At 39.8% G+C, this 18,765-nt stretch overlaps 1 protein-coding gene across 3 annotated transcripts in view; it reads left to right on the top strand.

Moving 5' to 3' along the window:
- The window catches only part of DENND6A (DENN domain containing 6A), a 42,371-nt gene extending 27,093 nt beyond the window's left edge, over positions 1-15,278 (top strand). The window contains exons 10-20 of one of the 3 annotated variants that reach the window (XM_019504986.1): positions 27-149; positions 405-500; positions 3,526-3,620; positions 6,868-6,933; positions 7,045-7,109; positions 9,080-9,169; positions 9,873-9,926; positions 10,010-10,119; positions 11,271-11,373; positions 12,434-12,508; positions 13,314-15,278. In XM_019504986.1, coding sequence (XP_019360531.1) covers positions 27-149; positions 405-500; positions 3,526-3,620; positions 6,868-6,933; positions 7,045-7,109; positions 9,080-9,169; positions 9,873-9,926; positions 10,010-10,119; positions 11,271-11,373; positions 12,434-12,508; positions 13,314-13,445 — 1,009 coding nt within the window. In that variant the 3' untranslated portion in view covers positions 13,446-15,278. Of the gene's footprint in view, positions 1-26; positions 150-404; positions 501-3,525; positions 3,621-6,867; positions 6,934-7,044; positions 7,110-9,079; positions 9,170-9,872; positions 9,927-10,009; positions 10,120-10,573; positions 11,023-11,270; positions 11,374-12,433; positions 12,509-13,313 lie in introns of those variants that run through there. The other 2 variants (XM_019504987.1, XM_019504988.1) reach the window with 2 other exon arrangements.
- Positions 15,279-18,765: the final 3,487 nt, after the last annotated feature.

The following is an 18,765-nucleotide window of genomic DNA, read 5'->3' on the forward strand; positions in this document are numbered from 1 at the left end:
CCCCCCCCCCCCCCCGCCGTTTTCAGGTGTTTCTGCCCAGTGTTCTTTCATATCCAGATGCTCTGGGAACTTGTGTTGTTAGGGGAACCACTTGTTGTCATGGCACCATCACCTTCTGAGTCTTCAGAAACTGTTCTGGCTCTTGTAAGGTAACTCTGACAGCTTCCTTACAGTGATCAAATGATCAGAGGCACATTCAAGTTAAATTGAAGCCAAGAGCAGCATTGCACAACCTCTGTTGAAGCTGTACATATTTCATGCTGTTTTGTCTTCCTCCATTGAATACTGTGTTGTATGTACACTTACATGTATATATGCATGCATACATACATAATACTCTTTTTTTTTTTATATATTTACATGTGTGCATACTACATTTATTTTTCTCTCTTTCTGTTCCACAGTTGTATTTCACCTTTGAAATACTGCAGTGATTTTAGGCCGTACTTCACAATACATGACAGTGAATTCAAAGAATATACAACACGTACACAAGCCCCGTAAGTATGCTTAAACTACTGTTGTAAAACTATCATGTGCAAGTCATGATTTTGTATAATGCTGACAGTGGAAACTAACTTTTCAAGACTGGAAGGAAACCTATTTCTTGTTTTGACACTAAGCTATAGCTGATTATTTTAACTGGAGTAATTCTTACTACTAAGATTAAATAAAGGTAAAGCCTTTTGTCATAATCTTGTAATCCTCCCGTATTTGGAACAATACTTGAAGCCGACAGGACTTCTGTATTCAAGATTGGTAAAAGGTTTGAACTCTCACTTAAACCTTTGAGCCAACAGTGTGCCCTTGTTGTTAGTAGGAGTGTTGCCAGCAGGGCAAGGAAGGTGATTCTTCCCCTCTATTCAGCACTGGTGAGGCCACATCTGGAATACTGTGTTCTGTAGGCCCTCTACTACAGAAAGGTTGTGGATAAATTGGAGAGAGTCCAGCAGAAGACAACAAAAATGTTGAGGGGGCTGGATGACGTGACTTATGAGGAGAGGCTGAGGGAACTGGGGTTATTTAGTCTAGAGAAGAGGAGATTTGAGAGTGGATTTAATAGCAGCCTTCAACTACCTGAAGTGGGGTTTGAAAGAGGATGGAGCTAGACTGTTTTCGGTGGTGGCAGATAACAGAACAAGGAGCAATGGTCTCGAGTTGCAGCAAGGGAGGTTTAGGTTAGATATTAGGAAGAATTTTCTTACTAAGAGGATAGTAAAACACTAGAACAGGTTACCTAGAGAAGTTGAATCTCCATCACTGGGGGGTTTTTAAGACCCAGCTAGACAAAGCTTTGGCTGGGATGATCTAGTTGGGGATGGTCTTGCTTTGAGCAGGGGGTTGGACTAGATGACCTTCTGAGGTCCCTTCTAACCCTCACTTTCTATGATTCTCAATAACAACGTATGTGCCCAGAAAAATTGCCCAGAATAGCATATTCTGGAATAAACAGTAGCTCCCTGTGTGGACCCTCTGTTCCAGAATAAGACACTTCTTTATTCTGGAATAACAATTACACAAAGTGACTCTTATTCTTCAATCCATACAAGCAGCTTCTACAAAACTATTCCAATCAATTTATTTGTGTACATAAAACATAAGAAAAGAATACATGGTTCTTCAGGGTATCTGGGTGGGCATATCTCTCTGATTTATAAGCAGACATAGAATTATTCTCTTTTTATTAATTTGAACTATGTCACCCTTGCAGAAGGTACTGAATTTTCATAATTGCTTATAGATCTTACTGTGACATTTTAAATCCACATGCAACTCTCCATGGGACCCCAATCATAGACTTGTATTAAAAATATATTGTAACTTAATTGGGGAAGTACTGTTTTTGTTTGCTTTACTCATCATTTTCAGAAGAAGATTTCTTTAAAGTCTGAAGTCACTGTTATATTGAAATTTATGTGTTTGGTTGTTTTTAAACTCTTTCCAGATAATGTTCCAGTGGAACAATATCTAAACATGGATACTGTATTTTGTGGTCCTGTTATTTTTAGAAGCTAAATTGTATACTGCATTATCACTCCCATGGAATACATAGTAATATTTGGTTAAACTTTAGTGCTCTGTCCCTAAAGACATAGTTCACTGATGTATACCAGAGTGAGATTTTTTTTTTTTTTAACTTCTGGTTTAGTATCATTGGTTTTGTGAAATGGGGCTTGCATCTATCCAGTTTTTTTCATTAAAAATTTAAGAGACTAGAAACAGGTTTCTACTTTTGAGAGTGCCTTTTTTAAAGAGGAAGAATTCTGACAAAGCAGTATATCCAAAATACTTTAACATCAACTTTTCAAGAGGATTTTTTTTCTCATAATGGGGTTTTGTTTTGCTGTGCTATTCCAGTCGGAAGTTAGAGACTATTACCTTTTTTAAAAAAAGGTAAACTAAATCTAATGACCTTAATTCTGGGGAAAAGGAGTTGTCATAAAAGCCCTTTAAAGACTGAAAATATCTTTTCACAGAACAGGTGCATACAGGTAGCACCAGCACACCGTTCTTCATATTTTAATGCCAGCGTGCTTTGCACTTGAGCTAGAGAAGTGGTTTGTACAGGTGAAAGGACATTTTCCCAGTGGTAGAAGAAGTGCCATTGCAACCATGTCTTCTTTTTTGTAATCTAGATACCTGTATCAAGAACTGGAAAGACCACTTAACTCACATGAAATAGGACTTGGTAGCCATGAGAGGATCCAGTCACTAGGGGTGTCTACATGTGCTTTGGAATGGGAGGAGGGGTGTTTTAATTAGAGTGGCTCCTGGACAGCCGCTCTAATTTAAAACGCTGCAGCATCACGTGTATTCAGCATCCCCCACTTCAAAATGCCCATCGGGGCGCGCTTTAACTAAAGCTCATTCAAAGAGTTTTAGTTAAAGCACCCGCACCCCCCCCACGCCATTTGGAAACATGGGACACTGAATACATGTGATGCTGCAGCTTGCTGGAGCGTTCTAATTAGAACGCTCCAGCAGACTTGCTTATTTGGAGCACATGTATAGACACCCTAGCAGCTTAGGCTAGGCTAGATTTGAGCCAATGATGTAAAAGAATCTCTCATTATTGATCCTTTGAGACATCCAGTGTTCTTATTCTTGTACTGCTTTTACCACTTGAGATGAACCTGAAAGTTAGTGTAGAGCAAAATATGGTGTGTTTGAGTTTCTAGGGGCTAGGTTTTGTGATGTCCTTCATGAATGTCTATAGATGTTAGAAAAGCTGAGTAACACAACGGTACAACTTGGCAACATTTAGCTAAGAATCAGCAAAATGTAATGTTTAGTAGTTGTGCCTCTCTTATTACTTTATAGGACTTAAAGTAAGAGGCGTCTGTTCTGCAGCCCTTTGAAAGCTTACCAAAGGAAAGCTCTGTAAGACAGTAATGCTTCGTCATATGTTGGAAACTTCTTTCTTTGTGTCAATATTAACTTTGAGTAACTTTCAGTGTTTGTATTTATTATGGGGAGACAAGCTATTGTTTTCATGTTTGAAGAACCTTTTTTTTTTCTTTTCAGACCCTCTGTCATCTTAGGAGTGACAAATCCTTTTTTTGCTAAAACGCTTCAACACTGGCCACACATTATTCGAATAGGAGATATTAAACTTCCAGGTAAAGTATAAACTTTTCTACAGTACTCTACTATAGGCTATATAAAATATCACACCTTTCCTTTAATGAAATCTTAGATGTTAATACAGGAGCCTTTACACTTGCATGCTGCTTTATGAAGCTATTTGTAGGTCTGAGTTTATGTAAAACAACTCAGTCTACATTGCACGTGTAACTTAAGGATGATAAGTAAATTCAAATGCTTTGTGTCACTTTGTCATATCCATCTAGTATCCATCTCTTTGTCTTCGAGGTAGGAAGCAGTAATAGCCATTAGCTTCCATGTTTGTTCATTGATATTTAAAAGTGTTCTGCTTTCATACCTCTACTAAGAGTGTAACAGCTGAAACCTTCTGCTGAAAGGTAATGTTTTACTAACTGTCACTAAACATGACCTTTAGTCTGTGTGTATTTTTCTTCTTGCATTTTCTTTATTTTAGAACCAGAAAAATATAGGAGTGACAGTTGCTAAAAAGTACACACGGTATTACCCGTAACCATAAAGCTTAACCATTGATGCAATAGTAGTGTGAAATTACACATTCACCAGTGCAGCTTTTAAACATATTAAATGTTAAGTCATTATAGCTGTTAAGTTTGACTTTTTTTTTTTTCCTTTACCCCAACTGAAGTCTGTTAGCCTCTTGCTATCCAAAGGCTAGCTTCCCAGCCAACAGTAGTAATATACATCATTATGATTGTGATGTGAAGTAGAATCATAGAAAATTAGGGGTGGAAGGGACCTTAGGAGGTTATCTAATCCAGTCCCCTGCTTAAAGCAGGACCGTTTCCAACTATATCATCCCAGCCAAGGCTTTGTCTAGCCAGGTCTTAAAAATCTCCAAGGATGGAGATTCAGCAACCTCTCTGGGTAACCTGTTCCAGTGCTTTACTACCCCCTTGTGGGTTTGGGTTTTTTTTCCCCTAATATCTAACGTAAACTTCTTTTGTAGCAATTTGAGACTGTTGCTCCTTGTTCTGTCATCTGCCACCACTGAGAATGGTCTGGTTCAGGGGTCAGCATAGTTTTTAGGCAGAGTGCCAAAAAACGTGGAAACCTCAACTTGCAAGATGTTGGTGTGCCAGGGGTGGATGGCAGAGCGACCTGGGTGGGGCCCAATCCTTGTTGTGGCAGTGCAGCCCTGGCCCCTTCCCTGCTGTCCACCCCAAGGCTTGTGTGCACCCACCGCTGGCAACAAGTCAGGCCTGGTCTCCATGGACCCCGGTGCAGGTACTTGCAGCCTCCCTGCTGCATACAGCCTGGGCTCCATGGTTGGCAGCAGGGGCCCGTCTAAAGCCCAGGCCATCTGTGGTGTTCCAAGCAAGATGGCTTTGTATGCTATGCTCTGGCACACTTGCCAGGGGTTGCTGACTCCTGGTCTAGTTCCACCCTCTTTGGAACCACCCTTCAGGTAGTTGAAGGCTGCTATTAAATCCCTTCTGTCGTCTTATCTCCAGACTTAGTAAGACAAATTCTCTCAGCCTCCCTTCAGAAATCATGTGCCTCAGCCTCCTAACCATTTTCATTGCCCTCTGTTGGACTTCCTCCAGTTTGTCCACATCCTTTCTGTAGTGAGGGGCCCAAAACTGAATGCAGTACTCCAGATGTGGCCTCACCAATGCCGAAGAGGGGAAGAATCACTTCCCTTGATCTGCTGGCAATGCTTCTACTAATGCAGCCTGGTATGCTGTTAACATACTTTGTAACAAGGGCACACTGGCTCATATTCAGCTTATTGTCCACTGTAACCCCCATGTCCTTTTCTGCAGAGCTGCTGCTTAGCCAGTTCAAGTACCTGAACTCAATCCCCCTTTGTCTAGGTATGTACATTTATTCTGCTCTGGACCAAGAATGTAGATGTTACTTAAGGCCAGCATATTTCAGACTGAAATGCTTTTTTTGTAAGAAAATATTCAGTAGTGTTCCACTTTCTGAGCATAGTCATTGGTATTAGCCTTGGTACTGTTTTCACCAGACCTTGAGAAGCTTTTGAAAGAGGAGGAAAGATAATTGAAGTAGAAATTCATGGTCCCATAATAAGGTAGTAGAAATAGATTACCTTTCAAGCTTCTTTAAAATCCTAGTGTACATTGAAATTTGTTTTAAAAAGCTAGTGTACCACTTCAAGGTCAGAACACTGTTCAGCCCAAACTTATGGCCATTTTAATCAAGTGGATCCTGATGCACAGATATCCCTAAAGTGTTTTTTAACTTTATGTGCAAAGGTGGAGAGAAATCTCTGAGCAATATCTGTACAGCTTATAGTACTGCACTTGACTGCCCCTCTTGAAAGCTAGTGTTCTGCTCAGTGATTCACAGCTAGGCTGCCACAAGATCCTTTGAAGGGTGCATCTGGGGCATCATGAGAGGTAAGCCAGGTGTGAGGAGGTAAGCAGATAAGGGCAAGCTCAAGCAATTCCTCCACTGCCTGCCACTCTGCAAAGAGATGAGCACTATAATAAATAAGATGCTCAATTCACAGAAGTTGTGAAGGGGGTGCCTCAAGTCTAGTGAGAGGTGCCTTGCATCAGAGTGGTCCCCCAAATCTAAAAAGGTTGAGAACTGCTGGTCCAGCTAAGCATGACAGCAAAGTTGTCTTTTTGGCTCCACAGAACAGCATCAGGCTCCTTTGAACTGTTCATGAAATGTCAACAGGGTGCAGAGATTCTTGGCTAGAGGAAAGAGCAAAAGGTCCTACCTCAAAAACAGAAAAAGTCAGTAAAGTCCAAAGGGAGCGTGCCCTGGGTTTGGAAGCTAGGAGGCTGAGTTCAGGTTGTCTCTTCTGACTGCTCTTGATGTTTCTGGGTACTTCAGAGTTTTGTGGTTGACCAGATGTTCACTTTCACTGACGGCTCCTGCCCCAGGTAACCCAGAAGGGGAACTGGATAACACTTTAGGAAATGAATGGAGAAGACAATTCTTCATTACTATGCATGGATTTTTTTTCTTTTGTGACCATGCTACAGGCATCTTGAAAGAAAAATGGACACTTTTTTCACATTTTCTCCAGTTGAGAGTGTTTTTATTTGTAATGCACATAAATTAAATGAAAAGCCTGTAAGACTATAAGCATTCTGTCTATTAAAATTTGTATGAATATATTTTAGTTCAAATGACTACCTACATTTGATACCTTTTATTGTACAGGTAATAAAAAGGTTTTGTAAACATTTGGTGTATTAATTGTGGTTGCATGTCTTAGAAGAACAGAACTGACAGTTGTGATGGTATTAAATATACTTGCAGGAGAAGTTCCAAAGCAGGTGAAAGTGAAAAAGCTGAAAAACCTGAAGACTTTGGATTCTAAACCTGGTAATACACCATTGTTTGCACTTAACCTAAATCTTACTGTTGATTCCTTTTAAAAAATATTCATGCTTTGCTTTCTGGCTGTATACCCTTTTTGTTGTTTTTGTCTTCTAGGTGTTTATACATCTTATAAACCATACTTAAACAAAGATGAAGAAATTATAAAACAGTTACAGAAGGTAACCTTTTAAACCTGTTGACTGAAACTAGTTTGAATGCTGCTTATCTGTCCGTCCTTCCTTCCTCTAAGAATCTAAAGAACTGAGATAATTAATCAATTTTTTTTTCCATACTATGTTTCCAAACCTGTAAACTTAACAGGTGTGAAGTTTTCAAGATGGCACTTTGAAGCTTTAACTCAGGGGTCGGCAACCCCCCGCACACAAGCCAAGTATGGCACGTGAGGCCATTTTCCTCGGTATGCCACTGCTGCCTCCAGGTCCGAGCCCCAGCAGGCACAGTGCTGGCACCTGCTGCCTTCCCAGACCCCGGGGCCAGGAGACGGCAGCTGTTTGCAGCCCTGCTGCAATCCTCCCAGCCGGCTGTTGGGAGCAGCCTGGGCTCTGTGGCTATTGGCAGCTACCCAGAACCTGGGCTGGCTGTAGCCGGGAGGCTGCAAATAGATGCCGTCTCCCCAGCCCTGCTCCCAGGCTCCAGGGAGGCAACAGGTGCTGGCGATGCTCCCTGCTGTGCTGCCATCCCTGCTGCTTCTGCAGAGCAGCATGTGGAACCTGGAGCAGCAGGGCACAGCTACCTGCTGCTCCAAGCTCCCCGCTGCCCTAGCCACACTTTCCCAGCAGGCAGGGGCAGCAGTGAGAGGCACAACCATGTGTGCTGCCCATGCTGTTCCCCTGCACACAGGGGAAGTGTGACCCGGGCAGCACAGAGCTTGCAGAAGCAGGCAGCTTTTCTGTGCGTTGCCACTCGGTCTCGCGTGCTGCGCTCTGGAGGGCCCAGGGGAGGGCAGCAGGGCCGGGAGCACAGCATGTGCGACCCAGAGTGGCAGCGCACAGAGGGGCCACACAGGGAAGCTGCCTGCTGCTGTAAGCTCTGCGCATGTTGCCTGGGTCATACTTCTTCTGTGTGCACAGGAGTAGCGTGGACAGCACGCAGGGTTGTGCCTCTCGCTGCTGCCCTTGTCTGCAGGGGAAGTGTGGTTAGGGCAGCAGGGAGCTCGGAGCAGCAGGCAGCTTTTCTGTACCCTCTGCTGTGCCCAGCTGTGCCAGGTTCCACGTGCTACTCTGCAGAGGCAGCAGGAGAAGGCAGCACAGCAGGGAGCACAAGCCTGTAGTGCGCACCCACCCTGCTCCTGCCTCACCCTCACAGATCTGGGGGGCACAGATCCCCCCTACCCCACCAGAAGTGTGTGCTGCAACTGGGACCTGGCCCTGCCCAAGCCTGCATCAGGCAACAGCAGTGGGGGAGCTGGCTTCTGCTGCACCAGGCAGTATCTTCTGTTGGGGGCAGGCAGGGAGCTGCGGACCTGGGTCCCTGGCCCTATAGCCCTGGCAAGTGGAGGGGCAGGGGCTTTGGTTGGGGGGCAAGGGGCATGAGCAAGGCTGGGAGGCTGTTGTGGGGGGATCCGCACAAAATAAATACACAAGATCAAAGGTAGGATCAGAAATTTTATTTATTGTCACCAGGTTTACAATTTTTTTTAGAAAATCTGGTATTTACCGTTTAAAAAAAAAAAAGGCAATATATATGATTATTAATTATACAAATATGCAGTGCACCCTGCCCTCGTTTTGTTTTTCTGGCATGCCAGCACTCCAGCACCTTCCAAGGTAGACATTGGCAATCCGGCCAAAAAATGCTGCCTACCCCTGCTTGAGAATAAAATTTCTCCTAGAATTTCTGTTTCTGATTCTAGATAAACTTAAGGTGTAGAAGCTGATACAACTTAAATAGTAAAAAATCATTAGAAGCTGTATTAAGACTATTACACTTAATGTTCCATTTGAATTTTTTTTGACAGTGCCTTAAATTTATTTGTTGTTTACTTTTTGGGGGGTTTTAAATTTTTTTTGATAGACCGCATTGATGAAGCATCATGCAGTTTCCCCTCTCCATAATTATTCAGTAACTAAAAAGAAGTCTTGTTTCTACAATGGGTATAATAGGTTACTACTGTGTCTGCTTCTTATAGGGAGTACAACAGAAACGTCCTGCAGAAGCCCAGAGCGTAATTCTTCGACGTTATTTCTTGGAGCTGACACAAAGCTTCATCATTCCATTAGTAAGCTGGCATTTATCATATCTGTTACTTAACACACATGATGTATTTTTCTACAGTGTCCAGTTCTTACAAAAAGCTAGAATTCTGCACTAACTTTTTTATTAATTTTTCTAAATGTAGTGTTTCTTTTTATAAAAATCTTTCTTTTATAGTGCTAGAACAGGGGTTGGCAACAAGTCTTAATTCACATGTGCCAGAGCATGGCACATGAAGCTTAGCACACCACAGCTGGCGTGGGCTCTGGGCAGCTGCCACTGGCTATGGAGCCCAGATTGCTTGGAGCAGGGAAGCAGCAAGCTCTGCTGTGAGCAGCCCAGGCTCCATGGCAGGCAACAGCTGCCCAGAGTCCAGGCCAGACATGGTAGGCAGACACTAAACTGGTCCCATAACGCCACACACTTAGTACCATTCCTCATTCTCAACCCCCTTAGTTCTTGGAGTGCATTCTTTGCTACCTTTTGCTGTTAGCTGGTTGGTTGTTTTCCTTCTACCCAGAACAGGCTACTTTGTAAAGTATAGTGAAGGCACACTCTGTGATTTTTATATAAATGCAAGCTGTTAAACTAGTTTGTTTTAGGTACCCTTTGGGGTTTTTTTGTACAGCTGCATGAACATTTGAACAAATGAACTATTAATGTAAACTGATTTTTTTTATACTGGCTGCAGCATCATGTTTTTTTAAACTATTTTTCTTTCTCCTCAGGAACGTTATGTGGCTAGCCTTATGCCCCTGCAAAAGAGCATATCACCATGGAAGGTAAGGAAATTGTATTCAGAGGACCTGAAAATACTCTAAAGAAAGCTAAGGTTGTAAGTGGCTAAGAGCTATTTCTCTTGTAGAGTCCACCACAGTTGAGACAATTCAGTCAAGAGGACTTCATGAAAACACTGGAGAAAGCAGGACCCCAACTCACTTCAAGACTTAAGGGAGACTGGATAGGATTTTACAGGTTATTTTTTTTTTTAATAAACCTGAACTCAAACTAAACATATTTGGAGAGAAATCAGTAATGTTATGTTCTCCTGGGTGCACTTTTTTTTGGCTGTACTGCAGTATTAAAATTTCTGATAGATAAATAGAGAAGCTTTAGGGAAAGACTTCTAAATAGCTGAATGCAGAATTTCAAAATGCCACTCTAAGTCCCTGTTCTCCTTGAGATCCCACTGCATTGCTCATCTCTGCTATGATGCCTCCTGAATCCTGGTGACTGGTTATGGATGTGCAGGAGAAGGGCTCTGTATTTTCCTTAGACGCATATGCTTGGGCTTGTCTGGTTTTCAAATTATCTCCCTCCCTGCCCTCTTCCTCCACCCCAATAATTGAAGGAAAAAAAAAAAAAAATAATTGCTGGACCGTATTTATTTTGTGTATGTTTTATCTTTGGCCATTTTTTTTTCTTTTAGATGACAAATCCACTAAAATTTGGGATGATCTCTTACCAAAGCGCACAGCATACAGGCACAGTGGTTCTGATATATGGTGATGCCATAGTACAAATATTTACTAATCCTGTATAAAGCAGGATTGAATGTACAGTGCCTGTATACATTCCAATATGTTAAATAAGAACGCCAAGGTCAATCTGCTCTGCTAACTTTCTAAACTGAGTAGTTAGCTTCTGAAGAACTAAATGTTATAATAATCACCATGAAACATTTTAATTATTGATCAGTCTTCCTTTCATTAGAATGGAAACTCCATTATCCAAAACATTAATGGCAAGGGCCACCAAATTCTTTCTGATGTAAACAGCCTTTCAAATGCACAGTCAGAACCTTTTGGGTTTAGGAGTGCTTGTGCCTGAAGTTTTTGAAAATTCATAAGGATTTAAGGTGTTTAAACTTAAGATGGACACGCACACATACACATCCAGGGAACACAAACCTGCAACAGTAATGAGCATTCCATTACAGACATTTCTTCTTTCCCAGCAGAAAGTACTGAAAGAAATTAGAAAAAATAATCTTCATATCCTCCTCCACTCCACCACAGGACTACTTTTACTGAAGCTATATGCAACAGTTGACAGAGTGAAAAAATGAAAGAAATGGATTGGAAATGTCCTTTTCACTTTTTTCTTTTTTTTTTCTTTTTTTGTAGGCATTTTTTGAAATCTCCAAATTTTGATGGCTGGTTTAGGACCCGGCAGAAAGAAATGATGCAGAAGCTGGAGGCCCTTCAGTTAGAAGCTCTCTGTAATGAGGTTGGAAAGCATGTCTTTGTTTTTGTTTTGTTTCAGAAATGGGCTCCTGCCCTTTTTCTGTCAAACGCAATTACTACAAATTCTGAAAATAGTCTGTTAGATTTAGTTTTGTACAGTAGTTTATTAACTTCCAGAAGAGCTCATATTGGAACAACCATACAGAGAGCAATTGTATTACACTTGTATTGCAAAGTACTGGCTCACAAATTTGAGCAAAATTTCTCATTGTGTAGAAGACTGCCTTCTGTAACCTTCTGGGATGACTTTCACCATTTGTGCAATTTCCATTCATTCTTTTTTTAATGTGTGTGTATTTTGAAGGCCATTTCGCACCTAACCCTGTGTTTTTTTTGTTTTTAATATAATCTACTTAATTCAGTAGAACTCAGTTTTCTCCTCCCATTTGTTTAATTTAGGAAAAAAACCCTTCAAGAACCAAATTGACTTTAAAATATCTCTAGTTCGTCTTGTTGAGCATGCATATAAATTTATTAATGACAGGAGAAAATAACAATTTATTATGGTGAAGATGCTGAATGAGGTTAAGAAACCTACATCCTAAAATGAATCATTGTAGCCAAAAGCTCCAAAAAAGTTTTTGGATCCTTTTCTTGATTAAGAAACGCAATGGAAATGATTTTGGAACATGCCAAGGCTGTTTGGTCAAAAGAACTGGCTGAAATGGATAGCAACATCATAAAGGTGAATGGAATCATAACATGTTCTGTGAGAACAGAAAGAAAGAAATTAACATCATGGTTGACAACATCCATTGATCTAAAAGAACTACGAAAGAACTAGCACTCCAATCCATGCAAGCATAACATAGGTTTCAGAACAACAGCTAGGTCCATGGTCTCATCGAGAATGGCACTGCTATTTTTTAACATAATTTTACTTTCAAGAAAATGACTTGCACCACAAAATCAGCATTGACTTCTTTCTCATTCTAAGGAGTGAAGAAAATGGACTAGAAGGGATTATAATGGGCATAATCAAAGGTTAAAATGTGTGTGTGCATATGTGAAATAATACAGTGAATATTTTTTTATTCCAATAGGACTTGCTTTTCTGGAGTCAGAAACACACAGAAGTAGAAACAGTAGATCTTGTCTTAAAGCTAAAGAATAAACTGGTATGTAACCATTTTAAATACATTCAAAATAATTTATCTTCATGTTGTATAACATTTTACAGCCACATCAAACTGAAATGTTCTTCAGAACATACAAGTAGCTCACTCAGTTTCCAGAGACAGTCCAGGTTGCTAACTCGAATGTAATCCAATTCAACACTAACTGTGAATTGACCATTTGTGCAACAGGCAAAGCTGACATTCTAATCCAGTGCATTTCTGACGTCCCAAAACCCAAGAACATGGGCTTTTTATGAAAATTAACAAAGATTAGTAGTTCTGTCATGTTTTCATTTAAGCTGGTGACAGTTTTGTAATGGACTACAGTAGTAGGAAGAGCGATTTGTAAAAGTACCTGGAAACTATTTCACTACTTGATTCCTGTGTGTGAAATGTATGCTGATTTAGGGAGAAGCTTGCACTTCTGCTGTCCAAAGTTCAACACTGGATGGAAGAAGGATTTCAGCTTCTATATCCATTGTTCTGTTTTCTCTGTGAACATTAAATTAACTTGCAAACTTCTAGGTTAAGTGCAGTCGTTCAAAAAGCTCAAGGCGGAATCTAGTTAAGTGATGTGGTTTTCTGTAAGCGGTATGGTTCATGTCAGTAATGAACAGAACATACGTTCATCCTTGGGGGAGGAGGGGATCTTAGACTGGGATCTACCATTTTGAAACCAATTGGTTTGCACTGAACTTTTGTTCTTTTATGGGTATAGACCAGTTTCTGGTCACTTATGCTGGTAAAAGTATAATGTCTATACTGGGCTTAATTGAAAACACTTTCTTTTTTTTATCTCCTGCAGTTACAGGCTGACAGAGAACATCTACCTGTGAAACCTGACACTATGCAGAAACTACAGATGCACATAGACTCAATTATACTAGCACTCCCAGATGATTTACAGGACATCTTGCTTAAAACTGGCACAACATGACTTCTACTTGCATGTTTCTGTAGCAGATCCACAACATATTTCAAAGCTTCATGGATGTTGGCAGCTAACAGTTGAAATGCAGCTCCAAATAGTCCATTAATATTAGCAATAACTGTACTAATATCAGAAAACCATTTTTAGCTTATTTTTAAAATAGAAACCTGCATGGGTTCCACTTAAATACTGATGGAACAGAAGGAATTTCTGTGTTAATCATGTTAAAAAATCAAGTGCACTTATGAAATTATGAATTATGCAGGACCACAATGCAATGCTGGCATTGCAGAATATTTTTATTGGTGTTGCTGTGTTCAGTCATTTGAACTCAGGGGAAAAGCAACAGTTGCTTTGGCTCTGTCAGGAGATTTGTCCCATTAAGGTAATATCCCATTGTTCACAGTGCCTTCTTTCTTTAGAAGTCTTGTATCTGATATTAGAAACCCAACTGCTGTGTTTTTTGGGATGTGGTTAGACACAGTACTTGAGAGACATTTTTGATAGATCATTGCATACAAATCTGTTATGGCTTTAAAACCATTATTAATAGAAACGACTGAAAACATTGTAGTAGGGCATTAATCCTATTTTTATTCCTTTTTTTTATTATTATTTAAGATTTGTATTACTTTTCAACTGTGTCCAGGGAAGAAGTCATCTGATGTTAAATAATTTCTGAGGAGAAGCTGGTATCTTTTCCATTGAATGTCAGATAATATGGGTGCTTGTATTCACATGCCTTACTTAAAAACACACTTAAATTCGAATTTAGCTTTATTATTGAACAATTTAATGGCTTTAAAGCTGAGCTGCAAAAATTCAACATTAGATACGGTTTATTCATGATAACCTAATTAACTAGTGTTCCCTACAGAAAATATGCCTAGTAGTGCTGCTTATTAAATAATTCAAGTGTAAGATTAGTGTTGCTCCTCTCGTATCCAATAACACTACTGAAATCTGTTTCAAAATCTACTTTAGTTGAGGAGTATGTTGGTAAATTCCTGGTATTCTTCTTTATTAGCCAGTTAAGTGGTTTTTTGAGAAGTAGGAAATACTGTTTTCAGCTTGAAGGCAGCCTCTGGATCTATATGACCTTTTTTGGATGCAGTTTGAGTACAGCGAACCTAGTTAAAATGTATGTGCATACAGTAGACAAGCATAAAAGCCATTTTTATTACATATTAAGCAACAAGAAACTCTTGCTGTGAGATCTCCTTAAACAAGAAGCCTTGGTGGTAAAAGAGCTCAGTTACTAGAAGTGCAAAGTTGTACTTTGCTGAACCATTTGCGGCAGGATTAGTGGTGCTATAGTGAGCAAAACTGTACAGCACACATTTTTATGTGACAAGCAAATAGCAACTATCAAAATTCTACTTTAAGTGTTCTGGGTAGAATAAGAATAATTTTGTAACATTGCTATCCTACAAAATGCCTTTGTATAATAAATATTTCATACCCTGGATAAACATCTTATTTAGGTATAAAGACATGTTTGTATTTTTAAGAAAATATGTATTTTAATATTTTTTCAGTTCATATAAAATTCATGGCCAGAAGTTTTGGTGGAACAAATTCTGTCTAATCAGTCATTTAAATTGTACCACTATGACAGTAATCTCTGACTTGCATTTCATTTTGCACAGCTAACTAATAACATTTTCTAACCCCGAGACTAAAATGTAGCCATTAATACATGAAATTACCTTCTGATTATTTAACTGAAGCACTGCAAAGTATCTTGAAACCATGTAAATTTGCACCAGCTATGTTAACCTATTGTTACTTGACTGCAAATACATATTTTTGTAAAGGAAATAAATTTCATTTTTGTAATGCTTTGTTTCCATTACTTATTCCACAAATCATTGCAGAGTTTCTTATCCTTATTTGCATCTTGGCCAGCTTCTTCCTCCTCTGTCTTACTACAGCAGAGGCGGTAGTAGGCTGCAGCACCTCCCATCAGACCCAGGGTGGAGGAATACTCAAAGAAAGGCTCAAGAAAGGTAAGGGGTTTTGGATGGGCAAAATGGATTAGAAGGAGAATTCTGGACAAAAGGATCAAAAGGAGGGAAGATGATGGAAGCAGAGATAGTGGAAGAACAATGAAAAGAAGAAAAGCTTTGGAAGAGCAGAATAAGGACCTCATAGGAAAAGAGAGAGGAAATGAGGCTAAAAGCTTCTGCCTACTTTCTTCCCTCCGAAAATTGCCTAGAGGAACTGCAGTGAGGGCTTGCTTAGGTCTGTCTTCAGGCTAAAAAGTTCGACTGCTTTGACAGATTTGGAATTATTCCATGATTAAACTGTGAATGCTAAACATTGGCCTTGCTCTTTGGATGTTAACTTTTTATTAATATCGATTTATCTGAATAGGTAGTTGTCTGGAAAAACAGGCAGGTAATGAAAGGAATGGCTAAAATTAACCCCCTTTCAGCACTTGAGTACTAAGGGACGCTGACGGAGCTATCTGTTTTTGACTCATCTCCAGCCAACCTAAACTAGCTTTAACTAGGACAGAAGAAAGCCATGAACACAGAAGAACCAGAGAACTTTTGTAGGATTAAAAAGGGGAACTCTCTGAAGAGTGCAGGAGTTATTTGGGGGGAATGAGGCTGAGACATGGGACCCTCCCAAGCCCACGTGGGTTATCCACATAGTTGGGAAGGCTGTAGGCAAGATAGATACACCTAGACTGTGATTTTTAGAATCCCTACTCCAGAAACCTTGTTTTGTTTGCTGACATAAAGAATACTAGTTTTAGAAAGTGTTTTCCACTGCCATATCCACCAAATCTTTGAAAGGGAAAATAAACCTCAAGTGGCTGAACTCAGTCAGACCTATTGGGTAGTAACAGGTGATTCTCGGGGGCATTATAGGCCCTGGTTCAACTGGAGAATGGAAAAATTGCAAAACGCCACCCCCAATGTGGATAAAAAGAAGCAAGGTCGCACCACCTGAGGGTGAACAGATGGACTAGAAAGAAGACAAGAGAATGGACTAAAGAGGTAGGATGTAAGTAATGGTTTACTGCTCTGGTCAGTTTTGAGTCCCCAATTTGTTGATATTCATATACACTCAAAACACATCAAGATTGCTTTGAACATGTGAAGGTGAAACTGTTAATAGTGTTCCCCATGCCACAAACTAGCCCTTTGCTCTCCCCAAGGGCCGCTCCAATCCCCTTCCACTCTGCCTGATCTCTGCTTTCTGCTCCCTAGTCTGTGCATGATCTCCTCTGCCTTGTGCTTCCTGCACCTGTTGCCTGCTATGCTGCCTTTCCCTGCCCTATCTACAATGTGCCCAACACAAGTTGCTTGCGTCACTTGGCATTTGTGTCATGCGTAGGCCATCCTGGTATGTGCCATTTAAACTTTCCCAGATTAAGTTAAAGCATAAACAATCTCAGCTCAAAATTGAGCGCCATGAGGAGAAGATGAGTGTATACTGAAACTCCAGACCTGTGCACCAGAAATCTTGGGGGAAATAAGTGCCCTGCTACTTTTAAACCACACTGCCAACAGGAATAAACTGAAGTAACTGATTTCTTTTATTTTTTTTACTCAAACTTTTCAGTTCTTCTAACTTAAAAGTATTTTGTTAGCTGAAAAGTGGCCCTTTTGTTTAAAATAAACATGGTTTTATATTGTGGGTTGGACTAGATCACCCTTGAGGTCCTATCCAACACCAAGCCTCTGATTTTCATAATTTAAATTTGTAAACTAACTCATGTCTCCCACTGATGCCACTGTTGCCATGGTATAATGGAGGCTATCCTTAGTTGGGCAATATTTTTATTAAGTTGCAAGTTGATTTCTACATACTGGAATTATTTTAAAATAAATAGTATTAATTCTGTAACCTCCTGGTATTTTTCTTGAAAACCACAATAAAAATTCCTCATTCAAGGGCAAAACATAACAGTGCAGAATGATTATAGGTAGTAGTCCCTGCTGGCAAACTATATCTATTGAAGTTGCAAATTGGGGGAGCCTTTAATTTATAAATGTGGTTCTTGGAATTTTTTTTCAATTCTACCTTTATGCCACAGGGTGGCTACAAACAGTTTGAATCAGGATTTCATCCTAGATAACTGTAATGTTTATAAAGACATGATTTATGTGCATAAGATAATTTTTTCATCTTCAGTAAGCACTATGCAGCTTCAATATGAGGTTTGTCTCTCTCTAACCACTCTGGTAGCAGGGCAGTGATACAGATAAACAATCTGCTGCTTAATTATACTCAAGATCTGGCCCAGCTCCTCTCTGTCAATGGAAATATTTTTCTTTAGACATCTTTGGGAGTAATCACATTGCTGACCCGCCAACTAATTTGTTGTCCTTTGATGCATATATGTAATACATTTAGGGAAAAAATGCTTGTGCAAAAATAATTACAAAGGATTTTACTGAAACCTTAACTTTCATACAGACTGGTTAAGATAATACTGAAAAATATGAAGCTGCAAGTGATTTGAGCTCACTCCCTTACTACACTGGGTAAGCGCTGAATTCCAACTGTTTAAAGTCTGTGTGTCTTTTTAGCACAGGCTTAGATAAAGGGTGTGACAAGTACACTTTTTTTTAAACAAGACATGATGGAATCTGTAGACACAGCACCTACTGTGATGTATATGGACAACTAAGGAGCCAAATATTTTTTCTTTCTTTCTTTCCAGAATATTTTTAAATGGGAAGATGTATAGAATAAGTTTATGGGCAAATTAAAGAGAGACTGAGGAGGTATCAAAGAAATCGATACGATCCAAAGAAAGCATGGGGCATGGTTCTGATTGTGTGTATGAGAAACTGGGTAAGTTGAGTTCTACATAGTTTTCTGTACAACTTTGGCAAAAGACCTTTTATAAACATAGGTCCTGTCTGTTCAGCATAGACATAGAAAAATCCCATGATGTTTTTCATAAGATGATATATATCTCAGGAAAATAGTTTGTTTACAAACATTACCTAACATGTTCTGAAACACTTAGCAGTAGTGTAAGCAGGATTTTAAATTGTTTTTTTGTCTTTTGCCGACCATAAATTCCTTACAGGATCAGTTGATCATTTAAATACTAAATGTATAATATACTGCCCTTTCATTCTCACTGCTCTAGGATTTTATATTAAGTCTGTATAGCTACTTATAGGAGCCGTTATAAGAAAGGTGGAACAGTGAGAGCTGGCTATGAAATGAGGGCTTTTACTAGCAAAGAATTGTGTTCTGTTCTTGATGAACAGAAGGAAGCTGGCACCTTCAGGCACTGAGAACAGGTGCAGATTTTTTTGCAGCAGTACAAATTACTTTAAATTTAAGAGTAATA

This window comes from Gavialis gangeticus, unplaced genomic scaffold, assembly GCF_001723915.1.
Source record: "Gavialis gangeticus isolate Ggan-Ray unplaced genomic scaffold, GavGan_comp1, whole genome shotgun sequence".
NCBI classification, from domain to species: Eukaryota; Metazoa; Chordata; order Crocodylia; family Gavialidae; genus Gavialis; species Gavialis gangeticus.